Source organism: Dendrobium catenatum, unplaced genomic scaffold (assembly GCF_001605985.2).
Source record: "Dendrobium catenatum unplaced genomic scaffold, ASM160598v2 fragScaff_scaffold_390, whole genome shotgun sequence".
NCBI classification, from domain to species: Eukaryota; Viridiplantae; Streptophyta; class Magnoliopsida; order Asparagales; family Orchidaceae; genus Dendrobium; species Dendrobium catenatum.
Window position 1 is genome coordinate 9,176,848 of NW_021318852.1, and position 27,782 is coordinate 9,204,629.

General features: G+C 34.7%; 1 protein-coding gene and 1 non-coding gene across 2 annotated transcripts; one reads left to right on the forward strand and one right to left on the reverse strand.

The window, feature by feature from the left end:
* Positions 1-630: 630 nt before the first annotated feature.
* On the reverse strand, positions 631-27,782 carry LOC110105824. Its single transcript, XM_020835474.2, has 6 exons — positions 27,724-27,782; positions 17,719-17,839; positions 13,014-13,124; positions 6,999-7,460; positions 6,168-6,259; positions 631-1,275 (listed from the first exon to the last, which is right to left on the reverse strand). Exons 1-6 carry the CDS (start codon positions 27,780-27,782, stop codon positions 903-905), a joined length of 1,218 nt encoding a protein of 405 aa, XP_020691133.2. The 3' UTR covers positions 631-902.
* Positions 23,433-23,627, forward strand: LOC114579463. The gene has a single exon (XR_003700465.1). It is a non-coding gene; the product is annotated as a U2 spliceosomal RNA (small nuclear RNA).

Sequence of the window (27,782 nt, forward strand, 5' to 3'; positions counted from 1 at the left end):
GAAGGCTTTAAGAAGTTTTATCTTCTTTCGGTGCACTACATTGATAACTATATCTCTGCTAGGAAATGAATAAAAGAAAATTTAGTAATTCCTTCACTAGCTCATTTCTCTTTTGTTCACCCATAAATAAAGCTGTACGAGCATAGCTATACAGATGGAAAAGAAATCGGTTTACAAGCAATTTCAAACAAGAGCCAATTTAAAAAAAAAAATGAAAAGTTTAACAAAACAAACACGAATACATGATAAACTCACCCAAACTCGACTCATTTACACCGGTAAGAAGCTGCAACAACAAAGTGGTTCGAAAGTAGGTGAAATTATTCTTTGCGGACGCCAAATGCCATCTGAAGACCAATCAGAATGCGCCACATCACCTCCAGCTCAGTACCTGGCTCGGTACTGTTGACGTTGCACATTCTGGTTAGCCTCTGGATGGTGAATTACGTTCGGCGTCCGCATATAATAATCTCTCTAGAAATAGAGGGCATACACTTGCTTAAGACTAGAACATTGAAAATTTATCAGGCTTTGAGGTTAATAGTTTGAGAATTGGGTGGTTTGTTTCAATTTAGATGTGTAAATCGGTTTAACACTAACTTTAAACACAATAATAAAAAACATAAAATGAACTAAGCGAAAATATAGGTTTAATTTCCACCATGAGTTCAGTAGCAAAACAAAAGAGGAGCAAGAAATAGATGAAACAGTACATATAAAATTTCAAATCTGAATTTTTCTATCCTATAAATAAAGCACAAGTTTTGAGATATTTACAATGAATTGTTATCAACTTCCAACACTCAGCTGGTGTGGAACTTTAACAACAATCTCAACAATGCTTCAACTTTGTAGAGATGGAGTTTAAACGGTCAGCTAAACTCTACATTGTACACAGAAAACTAAGAATTTGATGGACTCTCCATCTGCTTTACTAATTCTGTAGAGCAGTTTACTTCTGGAGTGCTAGAAACAGTATCATCAGCTCTAGCTGGATCTGGGATCAGACTTGATGAAAAATTGTCCACGCCAAATTGATAGTGATATGATTCAGAAACAAAATTTTCACGAAAAAGAGGTCTCAAAGAAGAATTTTGAGCAGGTGGCGTTTTTCGTCTTCTATCGGGAGAATTTCGTAATGAAATTCTGCAGACCGGACATGTCCAGTGCTGCCTCAGCCATGTGTCGATGCAGTAAACATGAAAAGCATGTCCACAATAAGGAAGGACACGCAGGATGTCTTTCTCTTGGTATTCAGAAAGACAAATCGCGCATCTGGAAATACAGGGACAAGTTCAATATAGGATATGATCTCTTTTCACATCATCAAATATGGAATAAAATTGCAACTCTTTAACTGGATCCCTATGAACCAGCGAATTAAATGAAAATCATGAAATAATATGCTTCAGATTTAAAATTAAAAAAAAAACATGAATTTTACTCAGGTGTGATGAGGTCAACTTCATAACTTCATCATTATAAGCCCTATCCCAAATGATTCAGGTTTGCTTTATGAATCTCCATTTTCTATTCATTCCAATAGAGTGCTACCCGACATGTTAAATCTATTCTTTTCAAATAATTTTGAATAACTTCTATCTATGATACCTTAGGTTTACCTTTCTCGTTGCTAATCCTCTTACACTAATTAACTAATTATATCTACTCATTTATTGGATTATTTCTACCCTTCATTGGGCATCAAAATCACTTGTAGCTATTTATTTGGTTGCCTGTATTTAGAGGGTATGTAAAGTAAATAAAGGGGTTTTGAATTTATTTGTGTTTGGTATGATGTAAAGTAAATGAACGAAGTATTAAAAACTTCTTCGATAGTGTATTTTTTTGTGTATTCCAAACACGCTCAAATCGGGGGAGTTCTGAATACCGAGCTCGTGATCTTCCTCATGAAAGAAATCCATAAAACAGAAGCTCTGAGAGTCGTTCCTCACGAAATCCTGCTCTTGCGCAAACCTGACATGCTCTCGTGCGTGCTTGTCCATTTTCCTCATCGGGTGCATGGTTTATCGCTTGCGAGGTCCAACCATTCGGGTGTGTGCTCATCCGTATTCCTCATTGGCTGCGTGGTTTATCACTCGTGTAGTCCAGCCGTTCGGGTGCGTATCGCAAAGTCCAACCATTCTATGAATTTTAAGATGAAAAAATTGCATTTTGCTATAACGGAACCTTTTTTTTAATTTGGAATCTTTGGCATCACTCATTTGTAAGGCTCTTGTTCACTTTAATTTTGTTTTTCACTTGAAATCACGAAGTCCAACCATTCTTTCTCACTTTAATTTTGTGAAAATCCAATTTTTTATTTCACTTGAAATCTTTAGCCATTATGTGAATTTTCTTTTATGTTTTGAAGAAAGAAAGGGTTTTGGAGAAAGGTGTTTGTGGGGTTCTTTCTCACTTCAATTTTAGAGAAAGGTGTTTTATAGTTTGGAGAAAGGAATAGATTGCGTTTTGATGTACTGTAGAATATGTTATTTTTTCAGTTGAAATCTTTGGCTATTAGTTTTGAAAGAAAGTTTTGCAGCACAATTGTTAGGTACTACACTTAAAAAAAAATAAATAAATAAAATCACTGTTGGTAGCTATAAGGATGGATGAACAATTGCAAGATACTGAAGATCAACTATCCAATTTGGATAAGTATTGGGGTGTTGCAGGAGTGGATGAATTCGACAATGATACAATCTTTCCTCTTGAAACCTATGGAGTCGAAGGCTAGATGGATGTGTAACGAGTTAGGAAAATGATTTGTGTTGCAGAATGTCAAAATTTCAGTCATCCCTTGGCATTTGATCCCACGGACATGATGAGAATCTGTGGGAGGCTCACCTGAATCACACCAATATCCTTCTATATTTGGGTAGCTGAATTAGGAAGGATTATATTAAGGCAACTATGTATCAATTAGAAGTTATTTATTTCTTTATTAAGACATCTTGTATAGATCTATAAATAGGGATACTTTTGTATAATAAGCAGAAGGTATTTTTTACCCTTATCAAATTCTATGAATTCTAACACGAAAAATGTTAGCACTTTGAGTTATAATAACTAGATATTTTTGGGGTTATTTTGTGTTATATATATAAACATGTTGAGCTGTAATGCCTTCATATGTATTTTATATTTATGAAACATTAATGATAATGTTGAGTATGTTTATAGAAATATTAAATTCACTCTAGGTTTGATTGCTCATTGAATAGTATTATTTCCATTCCATTTCAATAGTATACTTTACTTCAATACTGCTCATCATACCAAATAACTCCAAAAGTGTTCAAAATACATTGCTTTTACTTTACACTGTGTATACCTCACCAAACAAGGAAAATAGTTCCCTTGCATTTACTTTGTAGACAATCAAACAGCTCCGAAGTATTTTAAATACACTGTATTCCTTTTTTCAAGCAACCAAACAACCCCTTAGTCTATTTTTAACTACTTATCTTTAATACAGCTCAATAAATCAAGAATATAATTATTCTTTAATTTATCCTTTCTAATTTTGCAACAAATCTATTTAACATAGTCATTTTATTCATGCTCAACTTAGATAATGACAATAATTGAAGAATTAGTTGAATATTTTATTCCAAAAATTGTGTAATATTTATACAATTCTAGGAGAGATTCTAATAGGAAAAATACAAAATCTAAGGATAATGATTACAGAATAATCATGATAGTCCACAAATAAATGAGTAGGTAGAAATAATAAATAATGAATAATTATAATAATTCATGGATTGATGACTATACAACAGAGATATCACATATTCAATGAAGTGGCAATAGATGAGGAAGGAAAGATGATGGAAGTCTTGATGAATGTTGGTCCAACCCTAAACAAAAATTATGCAGACATTTCATACTTCTCCTTAAATGTATGGCTGACATCATTCCAAGCTTGCTTGATAATTCCTAAAAGAGTGCCTTTGATAATCCTTTTGATGAGAATGTCAGCAAGTTGGTCGACCCTAAACCCTAATGGTACAAGAAGCTGTTGTAGATATATTTTTAGGTTCTTCTAACAAGTTTTTTTGTCTTTCCATGCCACCTTGTAAATGGCATAATTTTTTTCTTCCCTTTAAAAACCAATCACGACCACTTAAGACAGTTCTTTACATTGAACAAGCATGTTGAATAGACAATACACTGTACTTTAAGGAGCTTGCTTAAGCAAGCCTTAATGGGTAGTCCACCAATGCCCATCATAAATCAGCTAGCCCAAGTTCTTGATGGACATTGGGGACTCAATCAAATACTTAAGTGGCTTGTGTTAGCTCATCTGACACCTATATCTACGAAGGCTTCATTTGGGATGAATTTTTTACTATTTTCTAAAGCAGCTTTTTAGTACAAAAATTTCTTGAACTCAAAAGTTGTTTTAGAAAACATTAAGAAAGCCGCCCCAAACGAAGCCTAAGTTCGGCATGTCAGCTACTTGATCTTCATTAGTATTGAATTCTAGAAAATGAAAACAACTTAATCACTAGTGAGATGAGAGCAACCCATAGATCAAAACAGCAAATGCTAGAACCACAGCACAATAAAGTTTGTATAATCATATTTCTGATAATTATTCAAACTTTACAACTTGAAAGCCTTTGCTAAATACAAAAAAAAATGATCATAACAATCCGCAAAAAATGCTTCCGCCTCAATTAGTGTGAAAAATAACAGTAATACACAAGTAATTTTGGTGCAAAAATATCAAACATAATTTAATTTTTAAAATTGATGCCATCATTTAAAAAAAAGGTGCAAACACCTATATGGATATCTTAAATCCCAGAATTTTTATGACTATTTCTTTCACAAATAACTCATTTTTCTACCCTTTGAAAGATGAGTAAGTCAAAGAAAAGTTTTGGAAGCACAAGGCGTCAACTTTGTAGTTTTAGTAGAACAAGCTAAAACACATGATGTGCTATGACGCCTTAAAATCAGCAAATCATTGAGAGAGAAAGAAAGAAAAGTATCAATACAAGAAGCTTGCATTGTTGCAAGCAATTTTACCTCCAACGCTATTTATCATTTTAATATTTTATGTTATCGTTCAAAACAACATGAGATCTTGCTTATTATTGTTCTCTAAAACTAAACGTGCAAACGTCCTTTAAGCATCTCATCTTCGCATGGATTGTATCACATCACAAAGCACTAATAACATGCTAACAGATCAAAACATTCCTGAGAAGCAAATGGATCTAGCAAGTCACATGCCTAAAGAAAGGTGAAAACTATGACATCTGCAACTAAGCAACAAAGCAAAACTTACATGTTAAAGACTGGTTAGATATAATACAGGATGATCAAAGCAGACAAAATAAGTTGAGAAGAAGTGCAAGTTGAACTGAAAGTAGTTGCGGTCATCAAAGTTCAATGAACTGTGCAGTTTAGGACATTTAACTTTTATCATCATCATACCTACACCAGTTCAGGTAGACCAGGAAAGGAATCAAAATTGAAAATGGAAGAAGGACGATCAAGGCATCTAGGATGATGGAATAAAATGGAAAATAATAACTTTGAAAATGTTTTCCACCATCATGGAAAAGGCATTAAGCATATCCTACACATCAAAATAATCTAGAAACTGGTTCAAAAATTCCTACTGGGGTAGTTGGGACTAGATCTTTATATCGAAAAAATGGGTATTCATTAGGTTATGTTTGAAGTCATTGTTTTGCTTTACTTGCAGAAACCACCATTAATAGAAATCCTATCAAGGTGTAATTAATGATGAGTGGAAAAAGTTAACTTTAAATTGATATGATAAACAAGTCATCAAGTGGTTACATCATTAATTATTATTATTATTATTATTTTACTGTTGATTATTTTCTGCTTAGTGCTAGAAATTTGATTCTATTAGCATAAAGACACAAATTGATTATGACCAAAGCCACGCGAAAATAAATCACTGCAGGATGATTAATTATTTTGTGCGGACGCCGAACGCCATCCGGAGACCAATCAAAATGAGCTAGGTCACCTCTGTGCTCGGTATTGCGGCTCGGTAGTGTGGCTCAGTACCGCTGATGTGACGTATTCTGATTGATCTCCGGACGGAGTTCTGCTTTTGGTCTCCACACAGAATAATTTCTCGTGCAGAATAAAATGTAAAGGACACAACTTACTGAGTATCTTGTCCATATGCGAACTGGTCAACAAACTTTGTAGGAAAACTTGACACCACAACAGGTTCAAGTCCATGGACCCCACGCTCCATCTGTTTCAAGAATAGAAAGATCAGAAGACAAAGTTAATGAACTACACAGTACAATTCCCTTAACCAGTTTGATCTGAAAGACCTTTTTATACGTTTAAAGCCATAACTGCATTCTCCTGTCTTTATAAAAAGCTGAAGAGATAACTCGCTTGAAACGAAACAGTAACAAATTCAACAAAGAGAAAAGTACTAAAAAGAGTCATCATGAGAAAACACAATCGCAAAGGGATCTCATAAATCCATGATCAAACTCTGAGAAAGCACAGCGGAAATACATAGCAGTTGATGCATAAAAGACATTTCCAAAACTTTCAAGCGCCTAAGCATCGTCAGAAATCCGATAAAATAAAAAGACTTAAAATAGGAATTAGAAGCGTAATAAGATCACCAGAAAACCAAATCAAGCAGAACTGTTCGCCAGACTTCTTAAAATATCAATCTAAATCAAAGCTTAAACTAAAATTACGCTGCCACAGTGCACTCTGCTGCTTTGACCTCATACTCAAATTGAACAGAGACGTGATTAATTAGAGCTTAATCCATAATTATGCCACCAATCGGCGCAGTTCGTTGCAAAGAAACAATTTTTCATCATAACAGAAATATAATACAGTACAAAAAGAAAATCTTCTTTAGCCAAAAGTCGAACAACCTCACCATTATTATGGGCAACGGAAAACTACATCTTTCTCAAAAGAAGAAGGAAAGAAATCGAAAGGAAATGGAGAAAAGTGCTCACGATGCTTAGATCAGATCTGGAAGCCGCGGGGAATGACCTCCTTGACGCCTGCAGTTGGATTCTAGCGCAGATGAGCCTCGTGCACACGAAGACGATGAACATCGTACTCACCGCAAATCCAATAACCGTCATCACAAGATTAATCCCCGCGGATATCATCTTCTCCACCACCTCCGAAGAAAACCAGATAAAAAATCCTAAGCTAGGGTTCGAATGAACTCGGCGACGCGTAGCAGCAACGCTCCCACTAAAGCTCACTCGCCGCCATCGAATCTGACAAGAACAAAGCACGAAATGGTATGCGAAAACCCTGGTTCGGATTCTGACAGCGATAAGCTGATAAAGCTGATAGATTGACAGAAATGGAGATGGAAAGGCCCCGCCTTGAAATCTATCTGCTCCCTTTCGATCTCTCCCTGCCACTTCAAAAAAAAATATAAATATAAAATCGCCATGATAGCACTATTTCAAGTCGCAGTGGTCATCACAAGATATAATTTTAATTATCATTATCTAAGATGTTTATTTATTTTGTGTGGTTGCACAGAAATCTATCCAATCAAGTGTTTTAAAAAGTTAATTCATGAATCTACGACAATTACTATTATGGCAAGTGGAAACAAACCATTTCAGTTTAATTTTTTTTTTTTAATGGCGGCTAAGAAAGAGGTGGCAAGGTGGGTGAACTTAAAAATCGAATAAGCTTAGAATGAGGGTTTGTTTCACGGGAGCTGTGTGTGTGTGTGTGTGTTTTTTTTTTTTTTTTTTTTTTTTTAAATGTTTTTCTTATTGAGTCTTTATTGAATTATGAGTGTAGACTTCAAATTTGGCCACTATGTATGATCATATTATATACATTTGATTGTTTCCACGTGTAGGTGTTTGATTTTGTAGATGAAAAGGTGTTTATGTTTGGAGTAGTTGTAGAACTTAATCTTAACCGAAAAAGTAAATGAAGATATTAGAATCATAGCAAATATAATTGTGGGCTCCGAAAATTCACAATCTAGCCTTCCCTTCTTTTAGGGGAGTTTTAACAGATTAACTTCCGGGGTAAATTTGCAGAAGACAGAATGGGTTTGTAGATATGTCACTGGCCAGAGATTTTGCCCTCATTTTGCGAGGACTTTATGATCTGAGTTCTGATTTCCTATATGCGCAAGCCCCTATAGTTAATTACTCCTCCCGGTAATGAGAGATAACTTTCAATTAAGACTAGTCGTCAATCATATACGTATAGATACATATCGGGCATATATTAGAAGCATGGGTTGATATTTGAAAATTTAATATTTAAAACTAAAAATTTCACCATCTTGTACAAAACGGATGGTGGGAGAGTGATGATGAGCTCTATCAAGATCTCATGGTTCCATTGTCCCGGGTCATCATGGTTCCTGGTCTACTTAGTCAAAGAAGATAGTCGACCCAACTTGATCGGAGGATCCTTATCAACAACCTTGGGTTGTATCATCCAAGGGTACCTCGTTGATTTGTGGTGAATATTTGTCTAACAGGACAAATTTAAATCCACTTTAGCTAACAGAGGGCTTCATGCCTTATCGATCATATCATATTGATTCATATATCAAGGATTTAGTGTCATTGGGGAGCTTACAGACTCTGGCCATAACCTTAATTTAGTGGTGCTGTTTGGCAGCGAACCCCCTGATTCAAAGGGCCTCGATTATAATCGTTTATCAACGGTGCCATTTGATTGTGAAACAACCAATTAGAGGACATATGCCATGTCTTTACTGGCAAGAGATTGCTTGAGAATGAATCCTAGTGTTATTCTCAACCAGACATTAGCTCTTTTTGAGTTGAAGTGATATTTGAATTTGTACACTTCGACAATTAATACGAAGGGTGAATGGATTTTACTTTAAGCATTTTGGTGATTGATTTCAATTTTAAATATTTTGATCTTGGATGATTTTTTAGAATTTGGATTTCATAGGAATTTTGTAGGCATTTTAAAATATTTACAGTTAACCCCTCTGGTTGAGATTTATGTTCAACACGTCCATCATTGGGGCGTATGGGCTTTTTAAATTTAATGGTTAAACCTTGTTGACTTGTCTACTTTCTAACAGAGGGTTGGGTTTATTGTAGGCTTTGTGCCTTTGATAGATCTTTTATAATTAACCCCTATGGTTGAAATTTATATTCAATATGGCCATCATTGGGGTGTTCATGGGCAATTTATTTCATGCGACTCTGTCTACTTTCCAACATAGGTTCAAATTTATTGTAGGCTTTGTGACTTTGCTAATTAGTTTTCCTGTTTATCGACCTTGAAGGTCTAATATAAATGTATGAAATAAATATCTCAGCTGACATCGCGGTCGTATACTTGTTTGATAGTTTGATCTGTGTCAACTTCTATCTACTAGCATATAAGGATCGGGCTCAAACTTAAATTCATCATTTGACCGGTGCATCATCCTCAGACGTTATGTGTATCTATAATACGCTCGTTGGGGTCCATGTGGATATTTAGGAGGGGACATTTTTTTAATTATTGGGTGAACCTTATCGGCTTTGTCTAATTACTGATAGAAGATCAGGTTCATTGCCAGCTTTAGCTTTTATCAATGAATCTTTCTTTTTGAGGGCCTTGAAGGCATAATATGAAAGTATGGAATAAACATCCCAGTCGATATGCCAATCATATATTTATTTGATAGTTTGAGCCGTGTTGATTCCCATGTACATGTATAGAAGGATTATGTTCAAACTTAGATTCATTTCTTGACCTGCGCAGTATTCTCAAACGTCATGTGTGTACCTATAACATGCTCGTTGGGGCCTATGTCGGTATACGATTGCATATACATTTCTTATATCATGCTTACATACTTGCATGTATATTTATACTTTTATTTATATATCAAATTTATAGAGATAAATTGTCATGAGAGGATTTTAACAGTACATGTTTTACTTACTCTTTTAAGATTCTCATAGGGTGACAAAATATGAGAGTTTATAGTGGTATTGAAGTTGGAAGGTTTAATCTATCTTTTGTCTCTTCACGCTTGACTAAGCGGTTGGTGATATATATGTTATGAATAATATCAATATAAAATAGAATTATTATGAAATATATTATATTTATATTCTCTCAATCCAAAATATTTTATCCAAATAATATTTCATTTAATTATTTTTATTTTGAATTAAGTGATTAAATCTTCACCAAAATTTATTTTTATTGAGTATGATAATTGTTGTAGTTGAAGTAGACAATGTTAGTACGTACAAGTAAACATTCTTCCTTACGGAATTGATACTCTACACTATCACTATATTACTTGATTCAACGTGTATACTTATGGATAATGAGAGTAGTTTTTATAATTTTTATATCAAAGAAAACTTAAGTATTGTTTAGGGATTGATAGTCTTAAATAATTTTTATAATTATTTAGGTTACTCCACTACCCCCATCATTATGGACGTGTAAGGTTTTGACACTGGTGATGGGTAAATAGTTCAGAGTGTTTGTGGAGGTCTGATTGCGAGCCCTGAAGTGATCAGGAATGTCGACAAAGGAGAGTTGCAGCTTGCAAGGTGTTGTCGAAGAGAAGAAGGGAGGAAGATTGGACAAAGAGGTAGCGAGCTCGTGGAATCGAGGGAGAAGGTGGAGATTTGATCGGCTTGGGAAGTTCGACAGAGAGTAGAGGGGGCATGTGTGGGAGGAAAAAGAAGAATGAAGCATCGTTGGTCTTCATTTTAACGACAAGGGCATAAGATATTGTGGTGAAACGTGCGAAGATCGTGGGAGGTGCTATTCGACGTACGAAGTAACGAAGATGTGCGAAGCATGACTTCAGGCAGGTGTTGGATTTGTGCATACTTTTTTTTTTCATTCATGTTTAGGTTAACAATGATCACATCCTTGAACCTATGAACCATAGTTAGCCATATCCATTTAAACCTTTTCTTCATCCAAGATGAAGTATGGGCCTAACTTTGAAGTGATATACCCTTCATTATGTTGCCAGCTGATCTACTATGGATACATGATATGAAACTGTTCATGGCTACTAATGAGACTCTCTACATGACATGATATTCCAACCCTCTATCATTATTACATAGAGCAAGCCTACGAAGCTGAAGTGGGATGACAGAACTACAAAATATCTTTAATCTAAAACATTATTGGACATCAAGTCCCCATGCAAAATTTTGATCTCCTAGACTTAAATTAAAATCAATCATTCTCACCAACTAGTTAAGGAAGGTCATTGGGATCTAATCCTAGTGTTCATTTGAAACTCCATGCTGCTCAATATTCCCCCCCCCAAAAAAAATCAAGAGAGGACATTTAAATCCCTCAATTCTATGAAAAATTCCCATCATGCACTTTTCAACTTTCTAGCAAAATGAAACATACAAAATTCATTTGACGCAGCGTACCTTGGTCTGTTCATTGGAAGTTTTGGCTACCGATCAAGAGGTATTGAGTTTGTAGCTTGCGTGTGTGTGAGTTTGACTTAATTGCCTCAAACATATCAAAAAAATAAATAAAATAAAAACTAAATTCATTTGAGGCATTTCTATAAAATTGCAAGTAAGACAAAAATGTTACTGATTTAAAAAGAAATTGCATACTTAACAGTAAGTGGTGTTCTAATTCATATAATTTAAGTTATCAGTTAATTTAGTTTTTTCAAAGTAAATCTCTCATATTTATATTTAAATATTCTTTTGCATAAAATCATACATCTGAAAATCTGAAGATCTCTAAGCCCCCATACAATTTACAATCTAAAATGATGTCAGGATATTTTTATACAAATTACATCATAACAGGCATAAGAATCGTTGGATTTGCTTTAAAATTAGTGCTGCATAAGAAGAATTTGTAATATATTATTCTCAAAATAAATTCAATGATTTCAAGGATAGACGTGCATGAGAATCGTTGGTTTTTGCTTTAAGATTAGAGTTGCATCAGAACAATTAAACCATATTAATATCAAAATAAATTCAAATTTTTAAGCTTCTTCTAATATAATTTATATCATGATATTCTAATATAATAAAACAAGTTGATTATGGGTCTGTTTGTGATAGCTTTCTAGCTATTGCTTTGCTTTTCAGAGTGCAATCACAATTTCATTTGACTACTATATTTTTGTTGCTTTCTTACTGCTTTTCATAAATCTAAAAGTACTTTCTGCGACCACAGTAGCGAAATTATTTTCTCTACAACAATTTCATAATTTTTATAAAATCATGTAACTATCCTAAACGGATCCTAAATCATTTATATATTATAACATGTCATTATTTTTTTAATTTTTTAATTTCTTTTTGCGGAATATTCAAATGTTGCTTATTGCATGAAAGCTGCCTTCTTTGAATAAATTTCAAGAAAATCTCGCTCGTCTATAAGATAAAGAAAAGTCTTCCCTGCTCGTAGAAGAAGCAGGTGAGTCTTCCTCGCTCGTAGAAGCAAATGAGATAGGCATAACGTATGAGTGTAATATATTTGGATTATAAATGACTGGTCCTTATCTTGTGGTGTAATATATTTAGATTGTGATTAACACAATTATACAAGGGTATATTGGTCTATCATGTTTTGTATATTATCTTCTATATTTGTGTAATCTTGACTAGATTTGATATATTAATTAATATATATCTATATATTTTAGAAAATGTATTTGATCACGTATGAATCTCGATGCATATTAGATTTAAAAGCTTATGAAGTCTGATTCAGAATCATTTGAACTCCAATTTCAATAAATTTATGGTCGGATTGAATGTTTTGGTGAGATGAACCTACAAGGTAACCTAAAGAAGCAAGCACGTTTTGGTTTATTACATTTATTTAAAGAAAACAGGCATCACATACGTAAGACTTGAACCCAAAACTTTCTGATTGGTAGCCAAAACTTCAACCAATAGAATGAAGTGTGTTGCATGCTTTATTGTTATTGTATATGAGAGATGCATATATATAGGGTCTACAACAGATAATTTTGTGTTTACACAGAGAACACGCAATGCCTTTACAGCTGTAAGGTAGGTAGAGATGAAGGCTTCGTTTGTGACATCTTTCTTAATACTTTCTTTGAAGTAACCAATACCAGCAGTTTTCAACTGCGATGCGACAATTATGCAAGGAAATCAAACTGTATATAATTTCAATCATTATGAAATTTTCACCTAAAGAAATACTTGTTAGGGGTGTAAGTGAGCCAAGCCCACCCGTGTGCTGGTTCTGATTGGCCTTAATAAATGGCTTGTGCTCAATTAATTAACAAGCACAAGATCAAAACCAGTGGTGGCTAGGCCTCGAACTTGATTAATATGTGATGTGTAAATAAATTCTCAATATGTATAAATACTTAATGGGTGACAATGCAAAACTAGTCCCCATATTAACTGGGGACAAGGCCTTGACGTGGAGACCGCTATTGCATGCTTTAAGCTAGAACATGACTCATTTAATTTAGACTTCATTTTGGACATTTTTTCACCATTATAATGATGAACCCTATTGTTGCTTCATGTAAAATCTTTAAGGAAAAGAGTTAAGAGAGGAAAATTTGTTTTATGCTCAAGAGTTCATCATCAATCTCGTGGATTCATTGTTGGGATCTATAATATGTAGAAGCGTTAGGTTTCGTTGATTTTGTTACTGTTTTTTAAAGCAGTTTTTTTTTTTTTTAATTTGATTTTTGTATTAAAACCATGTTTTAAGAAATAATAAAAAAGCCATCTCAAATAAAGCTTTAGTGAGTGATTTTTCTTATTAGAATATTATAATTAAATTTGTCTATGTATTTATTTTCAAGACATAGCGATTAAGTCTCCATGAGAGTTCAAGATAATTTTTGGTTGATTTTCTCATATTAAAGTGAGGGGTTATCAAAGTTCTTAAGGCTTCAGTGTTTAGGTAATACTCACCCTCCAAGACACTTTGAAGTGTAGGCTATATCATCAATAAGTAAAGAGTTTGTGAGAAAAATTCTCAATAGTTAATTTCTAGCTAGTTCGATTGTTGGCTTGATGTGTATGTATGTGTATATTGAAATCAAACAACCATGTAAATTTTTTTGGTGCTATTACTAATCAAATTACAAATAAATAGAGATTATGGTGTAGTTTTTTAATTCATTTGAGATAGCTATTTTATTGCTTCTTAAAACAGCTTTCTACTACAATAAATAAATTTTTATACTAGAAAGCTGCTTTAAAAGTCAGTAAAAAGCCGTCCCAAACAAAACCTTGATAATATATCCGGAGCAATTTCAAATACGATATTTTAGATGTTCTTACCGTATATGTAACTCATACTTCGATAATTAATTGTTCATTAAATAAAAAATAATAATGATCTCACTAAAAAATAAAAGACCTTTTTTTTGTTTATATTCTTAGAATTTATATTTAATTAATGTAAAATATGAATGGAGATTTCAGTCTATTTATGGAGAACAAACCTTAATACATAATACTCACGTTGACATACATTCAAAGACAAGACAAGAAAAGACTACTTGCACAGCTAATTTATTTTTGAAATTACACACAATGCACATATAAGATCCATAATTCAAAATCTTTTGAATAGCTAGCATTCTAGCAATATAACTTAAGCTCTTAATCAACAAGCTAAGATGGGCGACACTTAGATTTTATTTGGGACAACTTTCTTATTGTTTTTTACAACAATCACTGCAATAAAATATTTCATTACCGATTAATTTTTCTGGCGGAATATTTTCCATCGAAATTTCCCCCGGATTTTTTACAGATTGAATGAAATATTTCCAACATATTTTTCTGGCGGAGTTTCTAGATGTAATTTCTGGCGGATTTCTTGAGTATCGAAGCAGATTTTTAGTAATTTATTTTAATTAAATTTCAAATTTTATAATTTATTTTAATTCATTAGTAATTAAATAATTTATTTTAATTAATTATTAATTTATTAACTTAGTATAATTATTCATTAATTTAATAACTTATTTTAATTAATTATTAATTTATATATTTTATTTTATTTCATTTTAAATTATATATTTTATTATAATTTATTTTGAATTTTATATTTCCGTATTATCATAGTTTACGTATTATTATAGTTTAAGTGGGGGGAGACCTATGTTCAAATCCCTGGTCACGCGCGTAGAGGGGCAGTGGGGCTGGCGGTAGGGCAACTCGTGCGGGTAGGCCGAGCAGTGCGGGAGCCAGTAGGGCAGACAGGTAGCACGGGAGGGTAGGTCGGACAGCGCAAGAAGTAGCGGGGCAGCGGGCAGCTCGAGCGGTAGCCGCTGTGGGCTATATATATATATATATATTTAAATTATTCCGGTGGAAAAATGTTCCTGTGGCTTTTTTCTGCCAAAAAATTTTTCCGACGCGCGTTTTACATTAGAAAAATTTTTCACCGGAAACTTTCAAATCTGCTGGAAAATGAGCAAATTTCTGTCTGAAAATCTACCGGCAATATGTGATTTTCCGATAGTAAATATTTTAGTATAAAGAATAAATTTTTATTCTAAAATATTATTTAAGAGAGTAATAAGTGAAAACTGCAGTGCTGTTAAGCTTGCAGCTATCAAGAAAATAGGGAAGAAGACAATAAGGATTGGAAGCAAATAGATCATTTTATTTCAGTATTTACAATGCATTTTTATAGATGTTTACACAGAGATCAGCAGTATAAGTTACAACCGAAATAATGGCCAAATATGACTTTGCTGTAAGTGCATTTCATTCTTGCTTATATGTTAACTTACCTCTGCAAACTGATGGCACAACTAGGACAGTGAGTTTGCTAGCAAGATAATTGAAATGAGATATGTATAGGGATTTAGTGAGCAGGTCAGCTAGTTGATCTTTTGAAGCAATGTGATTAACTTGTATGGATTGATTTTTAATACATTCTCTAATGAAATGACAATCAATCTCTATGTGTTTGGTTCAAGTATGGTAAACCGGATTGTTGGCTAAGGCAATTGCTGATGTGTTATCGCAATATATTTTGGTGGGTTGTTGTCAAGTTATTGAAGCAATCTTCTAAGCCATATAATTTCAGTTGTTGTCGAAGCTATAGCTCTATATTCTGCTTCAATAGATGACCTTGCCATAGTTGATTGTTTCTTTGCACACCATGCATGGATGGGAGTAGAGCCTAAGAAGTTACATTATCCTGTTGTTGATTTTCTGTCTTGAGGATCCCCTGCCTAGTCCAAGTTTGTGTATGAGCTTAGCATGAGATACCCTGCTATGATTGCTAGACCAACCTGTAGAGAACCGCATAGATAACAAAGAATCCTTTTGAGAGATTTAAAATTAAATTCAATTGGGTGATGCATGTGTTGACAAGTTTTATTGACTGCATATGTGATATCTGGTCTTGTAAGTGTGAGATAGTGAAGCCCTCCAACCAATTGGCGATATAATTTTGGATTGGTAAAGGCAGGTGAATCTATTTTAAGGGCTGTCTTGAGGCTAATGGGAGTTGAAACTGACTTGTTATTTGACATTCCTGCATTCTCCAGATTACATTCTGCATATCTGGCTTGATGCAAAATTAGTCCAGTTGGTGTAGTTTCTGCTGTTATGCCAAGAAACTATTTTAGTGTGCCTAAATTTCACATATGAAATCGCTGGTGTAGTTTGTTTAGAAGTTTAGCAATTGACTAATTATTATTGCCGGTTAGTATAATATCATCAACATAGAATAGGAAATTAATGATGTTGCCATTGTGCCTGTAGATCAATAGAGAGGAGTCTGAGTGGATGGTAGTGAAATGCAAATCATGAAGAAATCCAATTAAGGTTTCAAACCACTGTCATGGTGCTTGTTTGAGGCAATATATGACCTTTTTAAGCTTGCATACATGAGTGGGATAATTTTCATCAATAAAGCCTATTGGTTGCTTTATATAAATCCGATAAGTGGCCATGTAGGAATACATTTGATACATCTAATTGATGTATGGGCCAATTGTGATGTACAACAATAACTAGCAAGATACAAATTGTAGATATTTTAGCAACCGGGCAAAACGTTTCCATGTAATCCCATCCAAACTCCTGATGACAACTCAACGCAACAAGTCTTGCTTTGTGTCGGGCAAGTGTTCCATCTGAATTGTGTTTCGTTTTGAATGTCCATTTACATCCAAGGAGATTTTGATCAGGGGATAATTGAACTAATTCCCATGTGCCTTGTAATTTTAGAGCTTGAAACTCTTGCGACATAGCCGCACGCCAATGTTCATGTTTGACTTCTTCTGTGTATGTGGTTGGATCGGCGTCAATAAGCTGATGAGTAAGATCAAATACTTGTTTTAGCCTGGGATGACATGTTTGTAAATGAGTTTTCATAGGGTGTGCCTGAACCGTTGATTTTTCTATATATGGAGGTGATATTGGCATGGGAGAATTGGAAGGTAAACTGAGTGATGTAGTAGCTAAAAGTGATGGTGTGGGAGATGTTTGTGTGGACTACGAAGTTCTGGAAGTTATAGTAGGAACTAACATCAATGATGGAATGTTGTTAGAGTGAAGTGTAGTTATTGAATGAGTAGAACTTGACTGAATATGCTTGAATGGGAAGATTTTCTCATTGCATGTCTAGGCACATAAACACGATTTATTATGGGATCTAGACCACTACAAGAAAAATGTCGAAATCCGGCGGTTACTCTATATTAACCGGCGATTTTTGCCTTACCGGCGGCTTGACGGCGGTTTTTTGACCGCCGGTAAAAATCGCGTAGGAAACTTTCACCGGCGGTTTATTATGGCGGCGAATTGCCGGCGGCTTAGACCGCCGGTTACAGGCGAATTTAGATCTACCAAAATTATTACAACATTTACTATCTAAATCATCCAAAATAACTCTAACACTTGCTTATGTCTAGTGAGAAGAAATAATCAAAGAAAAAACATAAAATATACCTTAAAATAGAAATCTAGGTTGAAAACTTGAAGTCGGCGGTCGGTTTGGGGTCGGACTGGGTCAGCGAGGTCGGACGTCGGAGTGCCGGTCGGATCTGGGTCGGCAGTCGGAGAGGTTTCGTCGGCGGCGGTCGGAGAACCTTCGTCGGTCGCGGTCGCGGTCGGACGAGCAGAGGCGAGCGGAGGCGAGGGAAACGAGAGAGAAAGAACGCGAGAAAGAATGAAATGTGAGTTGCGGGCCTGGTCATTTTAGGGCACTAACCGGCGGTTTACCGGCGTTTTAAACCGCCGGTTTACCGGTGGTCTAAACCGCCGGTTTACCGGTGGTCTAAACCGCCGGTACAAAATCACTTATCAACGGCGGTCCGGCCGCAGTTAAACCGCCGGTGAATAATATAATCCGGCGGTTTGCCGGCGGTTTTCAGACCTCATTTAATACCGGTGGTTTAACGTATAAAAAACACCGGTAGACCGCTGGTAAACGACGGCGGTTTAACCGCCGGCTAGACTGCCGGTAACACCGGCGGTCCATAAACCGCCGGTAATAGCCATTTTTCCTGTAGTGGACATCTATACCCTTTTTGTGTTTGAGCATATCCAATGAACACACATTGTATTGAGAGTGGAGATAATTTTGATTTAGCATAGGATCTCAACCATGGATAGCATATACATCCAAAGATTTTCAAATGTGTGTAAGTGGGAGGTTTGTTGTACAATTTTTTGAATGGTGTTTTGTTTTGAAGGGTGGGTGTAGGCAGTCGATTGATTAAATGTATGGCAATAAGTAATGCTTCTACCCAGAGATTGGAAGGAGAATTTGAATGAATTAGAAGACTTCGATCTGTTCATTTCAATGATATGTCGATTCTTTCGTTCTGCAACACCATTTTGAGAAGGTGTGTGCAAAAAAGTGAATTGATAATTGATACCATGGTTGATACAGTGAGATTTGAAATTATTATTTAGGTACTCTCCACCACCATCTGTTCTGATGGTTTGAATAGTTCGATTGAATTGACATTGAGCACTTTGCTGAAAATTTATGAATGTGCGAGCAACTTCAGATTTTTGAATCAACGGAAAGACCCAACTATATCTGGTATAATCATCAATGAAGGAAACATATATAATATCGATGACCTTGTACAGAAGTAGAGGAAGAAGGACCCCATATATCAGAGTGAACTAATTGAAATGGCTCCGTAGTAGAAGAAGTGGATTTAGAAAATGGTAATTATCTGTATTGGAAAAAGAAGTACATATATTTGAATAACTGTGAGGTAAATTCCATAGTGTAGAGGTAGTTGGATGCCCGAGACGATTATGCCACTGGTCAGGGATAGTTTCGTCTGAAAGCAAAGCTAGGTGTGGAGAGGTGGTATGAACTTTGTACAATCCATTATGGCAAGGCCCTTGAAGCAGAACATGATGAGTCTTCAAATCCTTTATTTCGTAGACGTCATAAGAGAATGATATGACACAGTTATTATCAGCAGCGAGCTGTGGGTGTAGGTAGAAGAGCACGATCAGTGTTTTGAATTGGAAGTTGATGCCCATTGCCAATAACCACTTGAGAAGAGCATGTATAAGGTTCAGTTGCACTTAGTTGAGATGAATCGGTTGTGAGATGCGTTGATGCCCTGTTGTCAAGAAACCAAACTAATTGAGGAGTCATATCAGATGAGCTGAACAATGCAGTATTGTGCCCCGTATCTGTGTATGTTGAATCGTTCCGGTACGAACATTGAATGGTCGAGAGACCTGTTTTACTGCATATCTGGCAGATGGTATTACGATGTGGGTTTCTGTCTCCCCGATCTCCCCATTCGGACAATGACAACAATTGACGGCATCTGTTTCCTTGTGAATTATTATTGTATCTTCCTCATCCTCGACCACGAGGAGCAGCAAGAGCTATGTAATTGTCTGATATATTTAAGGACTGAAGATCTCGTGTTGCCTCATTATTTAGTATCTGTTCTTCGCAGCATAGTAAGCTGTAGAGATCATCTAAATTTATCGGTTGCAGGTTTGTTCTTATCGTTGTTTTAAACAACTGATAGGAGGAGGGAAGGTCGTTTAATGTGTAGAGGATCACGTCTTCAGGATCGATCGTGTTGCCGGTTGTTGTTATAGCATCCACCTTCGATTTTACATCGAGTAGATATTGCGTCATGGTTTTGTTGCCTTTCGATAGATGATGTAATTCATTCTTTAATTGAATGACCCGAGAGCGATTGGTAGCTTGAAGACGATGTGTAAGGGTGGTCCATATTGCGTGGCAATGTGTTAGAGTGAGAACATACAACTAGATGGACGATGAAATTACTGAATATAATGCAACAGCGAGGTTTTGATCGGTAAGTACCCAGTTGCTGTACGAAGTTGGAAAACTGGTTGCGGACATTCGTCTGGAGCAGAGGACTGTTGTGGACACGTAGATGTGCCGTCGAGAAATCCTTTAAATCCGTTTGCAGTGAAAACCTTCTCCACTTGATAGCTCCAGATTGAGTAATTGCCAGACGTTAATGGGTTTGGGACAAGATTCTTGATATTGCTCATCAAAAACTTGAGTTGAGGTGGCCGGAATGGTTATAGAAATAATGGAGGAGTTTGAATCCATCGTCGGTGATTGAGTGGATGATTTAGCCATGATTTGTTGTGGTAGAGCTTGAAGATACAGAGAGAAGAGAAAAAAATCGTTAATCTTGATTGCTAAGCTCTGATACCATGAAAACTACAGTGCTATTAAGCTAGCAGTTGTCAAGAAAACAGAGAAGAAGACAATAAAGATTGGAAGCAAATAGATCAATTTATTTCAGTATTTACAATGCATATTTATAGATGTTTACACAGAGATCAGTCGTACAAGTTACAACCGAAATAACGGCCAAACACGACCTTGCTGTAAGTGCGTTTCATTCTTGCTTATCTGTTAACAATAAGAAAGCCATCCCAAATGAAAAGGCTTTCTTTTGATACCATTTTTTTATTATCGTAGTGAAAAGCTATTCCAAACCAAACCTTAATGTTTTCTAGCAGTTTTATACTCGAGGTAGCAAATCTCATCAGACCAGGAGATAGCATATATGGAACCTTGGCAAGCTCCCAGGATATTATTACCTAACATGTTAAGGCATTTTGAGCAACTGATGAAGTAAACGCTGGGAGAGCACCAGCCGAGGGCGAATTATTACATCCGGTCACCGGACGTCCGAACATCCAATCCAGACGTGCAACATCATCCAAATACACCGGGGCCCGGTGCATTTTAATGACGTGATGTGTCTAGATAGGTGTCCGGACGAATCCGGACACCGAAAGTAATAGTTTGCCCCAGCCGAGGCCATTCACGACTTTGGTTCTTTTGCCATAGGAGTACCGATAATATGAGTGTATGGGAGTCAATTTGACGAGGATGACACAACGGTCTTGATATTGGATAATATGCAGCGGTCTTTGATTAAATCTCCACAAATGGTATTGTAGCAGTTAGCGAAGGCGAGTAGAAGAACAAATAGCAGAAGATGGCGAGGAAAAGCCATTGCTGTTTTCTCAAGTTTTGCTGCTTAATTTGAATGTGAGCTTTCTCCTCCTTATATTGACAAGGAAGATTAATATGAGGAGTAATAAATTTAGTGGACTGGAAGCTGGAAGGCTTTCGTGGAGGCCGGCGAGTAAATAAATATACTTAGTGAAGGCCAGTGAGATTATGTTGATATTTATATAATCAGCCAAGTTGTTGAGAAAGCTGGCGAAAATTTTAAAACTATGATCTTAAACCGCGTATACAACTGGAAGAAAAAATTATGGCAACATGCATGTGATTGATACAAGAATATTTTTATTTGAAAAATATTGTGGTCTCCGAAAATTTGGGTCCCGGTTTCTCGGCGGATCCCTTTCTTTCTTTCGGATCGTCGAGGAGAGTATTAGTGTTTAAGTTTTGAGGCTAATTTTTAGAAGGCAAATATTGAGTTTTGAATTAGACATTACTCAGAGATTTTGCTCTCATTTTGTGAGGACTTTATGATCTGAGTTCAGGCCAGGTTTCTTGTAGGCGCAATCTCATATAGTTAATTACCCTCCCGATAATGAGAAAAAACTTTTGATTAATGATAGTCGATAAACAGATACAAAGTATCTAGCATATAGTAGCAGAATGATTTAGGTATTTAGAATTTTAATATTTAAAATTGAAAATTTACCATCTTGCACAGACCTGGGGGGGGCGTAGAATGATGATGAAACCGATCAAAATCTTATGGTTATGTCGTCCAAGGAAATAATTATCCCTATCCATGGGTTGCTTCGTCCAAGGGTATGCATGGAGTACATGTTTCTCTAAGGAGACAAATTTGAATCCACCTTAACTAACAGAGGGCTCTATGCCCAATCGATCATATCATATTGATTCATTACTCAAGAATTTGATACCATTGGAGATCCTACCTAGCTTGACATCAACCATTAGCATATGATAGACAAAGAAAACTCATCCTTTAGACATGTAATATTCAAGTCACCCGATCAAATAAATTTTGATTTCTCTACCTTTCTTTTAAACAAGGATGATACTGTCAAGCTAGGTAGGATACAAATCCTCTAGAATGAACACTATATAAATTAGTTTTTTTAGTTCCCTCAATAAATAACTTCTCAAGGTTTGGATGCATCATCCTAAGTACTTGCTTAACTGGTGGAATAAAAGGACTAAATTATAACTTGTGAGAGATTTTTTTAAGAGCTCATTCATGCATCTCAAAATAACTCCAAGAATAATAGTCATGATAATTATTTAAAATTAAGAATGACTATAGTCATAAATTCTTTAGAAGCAATATTTTTAAAGAGGAAGAATGGTGTTATTCTTTGTACCGTGATTTATACTTAACAAGTTAGCAATAGATGTTTAAAGCTTTATCTCTCCTAAACAATACTTAAATTTTCTTTAATATATAAAAAATAACAAACCTCTCTTAATATACACAAGTATATATGCCAAATCAAATAATAAAGTGAAATAATAGAGCATCCAATCCATGAGAAAGTATGCTTTTAAGCAATCAACTACTACCATTTAATCTAATTATAAAATTATCCTACTGAAATAATAATATTGGTTGTGGAGATTCAATCATTGACTAAACTAGTAAAAAATAAGGGATATAATATTTTTTATTGATTAATATAAATTGCATATATTTCTTAATGAAACTCTTATAATTTAGAGCATATGCATCCCTAGATCTCTGTCTAGTTTGTAGGGGTAAAAAGAATATATGTTGAACTCCTATAGTTATAGCATCTCCTTAAGAATCTAGCATATTTTATATCATGTCTAGGTATGCAAACATACTATTTTAATATTCCTGGTTATTCTTGTATTTCTCCGTCGAGGTTATACATCACACTAGATTTTAGCTACGCATATAACGAGAAATAACCAGCGATGACGAGAAATAAGAAACTAGTATATCTTCTATACCTTTCTCGGCCTTTTGGTTAAGATCATGTGTAGTATATGTTCTTATCAGTTTAATATCTGATACGTTGACCATTGGCTCACTATAATATTAAATTATTTTTTTTTAGGGAGGGCCCATTCTAGCAGCTTGCTACAAGGGTCTTCGAGCGTCGCCTTAGCGTTGCACTAAAGCCATGGCAGGCGCACCCCTATAGTATTAAAAAAAAAAAAAAAACTAGTATATCTTCTATTTCTTTAGCAAAATCTACTTCACATACAATAGTGGCATCAGTGCATTTATTGATATAGATTGTCAACACCACATATTGGATTAAGATTAGAGTTCTTCAATTCTCTAAGCTATATCTAATTTTACGGTTAATTTTGTCCTTAAGTTATTCCCAAGCTTATTTCTAGTGAGGATAATTCTCTTCTTCACAAAACTCCTGACAAGAATGAGATTTTTAATATTATTATGAGTTTGAATAAGGTCTCTGCTGTGGGGTCTGATGGATTCACCTCTAAGTTTTAGCACACATGTTGGAATATTATTAAGGGTGACCTTTGTAAGGCTATTCAATCTTTTTGCAAAGGTTATTCTATTCCTAATTTTTTTTCCAACACTTATATTATTTTGATTCCCAAATGCGTCAGCCCTAAAAATTGAATAATTTTAGGCCTATTAGCTTATGCAATACTTTTCATAAATTATTTCTAAATTCTGGCTTCTAGAATGGTCTCCATTCTACCTAATATTATTTTTTTAAAATTAGATAGGGTTTGTTAAAGGTAGATGCATTACTGATAATATCTTGATTACTCAAGCATTTATTCATGATATTAATCTTGAAGTTCCTGGTCATAATATCTTTTTGATATTAGACATATCTAAAGCTTATGACAACATTAATTAGGATTTTATAATGAAAATTTTAGATCTTTTTTGTTTTAATAATGAATACATTTCTTTATTTAGGAATATCATTGAGAATGTTTGATTCTCTATTATTTTGAATGACAAATCTCATTATTTCCTTAAAGTTGAATAGTGTGTTAGATAAGGTGATCCTATATCTCTTGCTCTTTTTATCATTATTGGTGAATATCTTTCAAGAGGTTTAAAACAATTTTTGATATGGTTAAATGCTTCTTTGGAGGTTTGCTCTATGACATTAGATAGGCTTATCAATAAATTTTTTTGGGGCTCTTCCCAGGATAATAAGAAGATCCATTGGGCTTCTTGGAAGTTGTGCTGCATACCTTTTAGTGAGAAGGGTTTTGGTTGCAAATCAATTTTTGATATGGTTAAATGCTTCTCTGTAAACTAGGATTGAAATTTTGAAGCAATAATACTCTTCAGGCCAGGTATATGAACCATAAATACTATAAGAATTTTCACCCCACATAATGTTTCTTTAAGAATGGTTACTCTTCTACTTGGGCTAGAATGTGCAAAATCAAATAGATTGGGGAGCATCATCTCTAATGGGGTATTACTAATGGTTCTTATTATTTATGGTAAGATGACTGGATGAGTTTTGGCTCCTTAGATTCTTTATATAATACTCACTCTATAAGTAACCTTAAGGTTTCTCAATTTATTCTGAATAGTAGATGGAATAGAAACCATCTTTTGGAGTATATTCCTAAATGTTATTTATAAGATTTTTATAAATATGCATACTCATGATCTTATCATCTTTAAGCATTCCACTAATGGCAATGTCAATGTTAATGAGATTTGGAATGGTTTTAGAGGTAAGAAGGTTCACAACATGCAAAAATTTGGAATTCATTGAGTACTCCTACTAATATATCGTTATTTAATTGGGGGCTTGTCAAAGGCTTCATTCTTATTTATGAGAGACTTAAAAAAAAAGGTTTTTGTATTCCCTTTAATGCCAATGTTGAGCTAATGTGTAACCTTTTAATCATGTTTTCCTTAATGGCCCTATTACTTATAGAGTTTGGGTTTTATTAGATTATGGCTCTTAATATTAACTTTAGTCTCAATATTTCTAATTGTTTGGATATACTCCAAAATTAGTTTTTTAATCACAATAAGAATCACATTGTTACTATTGTTCATATAATTATTTTTTGGCTTTTATGAATAGAGAGGAATAATAATAAGAACAAAGGCATTAAAATGAATGCTGACGGAATTATCATTGGTCTCAAAAATAAAATTCACCAACTACTTTCTGCAAATCTTTTGAAAATTAAGCATTTATAGGGCAATTCTTCTTGGGATGCTTTTCTTTAACTTATTCCATTGTAATAATAGATTTTATGGTTACCCTATTATTTATTTGTTGGAGGAAGCCTATTTTAAATCAATATAAGGTTAACATTAATGGTTCTATTAATATAAGTGCTCTTGGGTGTGGATGTATTATTAGAGATTCTAAATGGGGTTTTGTTCTTGCTTTTGCTTCTTAGATTCCCAAATGTTCTGTCATTAAGGCTAAAATGTATGGTGAAACATTTGGATTGAGTTGGATTCTAAATTGTTGGTATCTCTTATGTCTAAAAAGTCTTTTAATAACACTTCTTTATACTATTGTTCAAAAAAATTATGCATCTTTTGTAGCAGTTTCAATATATCATCTCTCATATTTGGAGAGAGGGCAACATGATTGCAGATTAGTTTGCTAAAAAGCCCAATTCGATTTCTAACTCTAGGACTTATCTTAGCACGAATAATCTTCATGATATTAAGGAATGGTGAAGATGGATAGCATTGGTTTCCCTTACATCATATTGAAATAATCTTTTTGGGGTTTTGGTTTGTGGCTGGGTTGGTGGATCTTTCTCGTTTTTGTTGAGGGTTTTTCTTTTTTCGTGGTGGTTTGTTCTAAGTTTTTGGTTCGTGGAAGGTTTTGTCTTCTGAGAGTTTATGCTGGCTAGGTTTGTGGATGGGTCTTTCCATCAGTTAATTTTATTTGAGTCTTCTTTAGTTTGTGTCTTCTATATTATTTTTGGGTTGTGACCTGATTAGGTTGTGGTCTGTTAATGGTTATTGCTTCCTTCCTATTGGGCTTGTTAGCTTGGTGGGCCTCGGTTCTATTTCTTTAACTTAGTCCAGGTGTTGCATTAATTTAATATTGCAATTCTAGAAATTCTCTAGTATTTGTCGGATCATTCATTTTTGCTATTGTATTTGTTGCAGTTGGTCTTTTGGATATTTTTTGTTCTCCTTCTTGAGGTTGGGTGATTGTTGCTCTCTTGGTTGTTTGTGAAAGCATTGTCGGATTCTTCCCTTTGGTTGATGTTCCTTCTGCTGGTTCGATCATTTAGGTGGTATGGTCTATTTTTTGGTGTTATTGTTTTTGTTGGATGATTAACTCTTTGGTTTGTTGAGCTCTTTCTTTTGCCGACATAGATTCATATCGTCGCAGATTTGGTCTTTTGGTGTCTATAAGGATGTTGCTTCTTTATCGTGGTCAATCTTCATTTATATCAAGCTTTGGCTCTGGAGATGGAACATCTTCATTTTTTGGGCTTGGCTTCTTCGCTGTCATTGTTCTTTGCTAGGTTTTCTTTTCCTTTATGCATTTTATCTTGTATTGTAATTGAGATCATTGACTCATTAGGTTTCTTTTTTATCTTTTTTGTAGCTCTTTGAGCATCAAAGAGCATGATTCTTTTAAGGACTTATACATCTTTTGAAATTAACACGTTTGTTAGTCGGTGAGTTTTAACCCAACAAAAAAAAAAAAGTTTAGGTTAAGGTCCCTTCATGTGAAGTATATTGATCTTTCTATAATTTTTTTAAGTGGCATTTCAATAATTTTAGTATATCCCCTGAAACACACCATTGAATGGCTAATGTTGTTTCTTTAAGATGGATTATATGTGTTTAGCATTTAAGTAATTTAATCACCTTAAAGTTGTGTGAACTTAGGTTCGTTTGTTTCTTGGCATCAACTAGCCATTTTGTTTGTAAGCATACAAGATTTTAAGACCATTTAGTCCTCTAATATATATCTATAACTTACAAACAATATGAATAGAAATTTGTATCCTTCGATGAAGACCAAATCTAAAAACATAACAGTCACATATTGATATAAAATCAAACACAAAAGACGACTCCTTATATAGAACTTAATTATTCTAGAAATTACACACACAACCATATTGCATATATATGCAAGATCAAATCGTGGTCAGAGCCTATGCTCCCAATCAATATATGTTAAGCCATATATCCAGCTAGTCATACTCAAGGTAGCAAGAGTCACCAGACCAGGTAGAGCCACATAAGTGATATTTGCAGCTATTTAGGAGGTTCTTACTTATTACGGCAACGCATATTGCGCAGTTGATGGAATTGATATCCGGTGAGCACCAGCCGACGCCAT

Excerpts from the sequence above, each read along its gene's own strand:
- LOC110105824 (XM_020835474.2), bottom strand. The coding sequence starts at position 27,782 with ATGGCGTCGGCTGGTGCTCACCGGATATCAATTCCATCAACTGCGCAA. Across the intron at positions 13,125-17,718 it reads AAACCGCCGTCAAGCCGCCG|TTGAAAACTGCTGGTATTGG; the intron begins GTAAGGCAAAAA and ends GTCGCATCGCAG. Across the intron at positions 1,276-6,167 it reads GCATATGGACAAGATACTCA|ATGCGCGATTTGTCTTTCTG; the intron begins GTAAGTTGTGTC and ends CTGTATTTCCAG.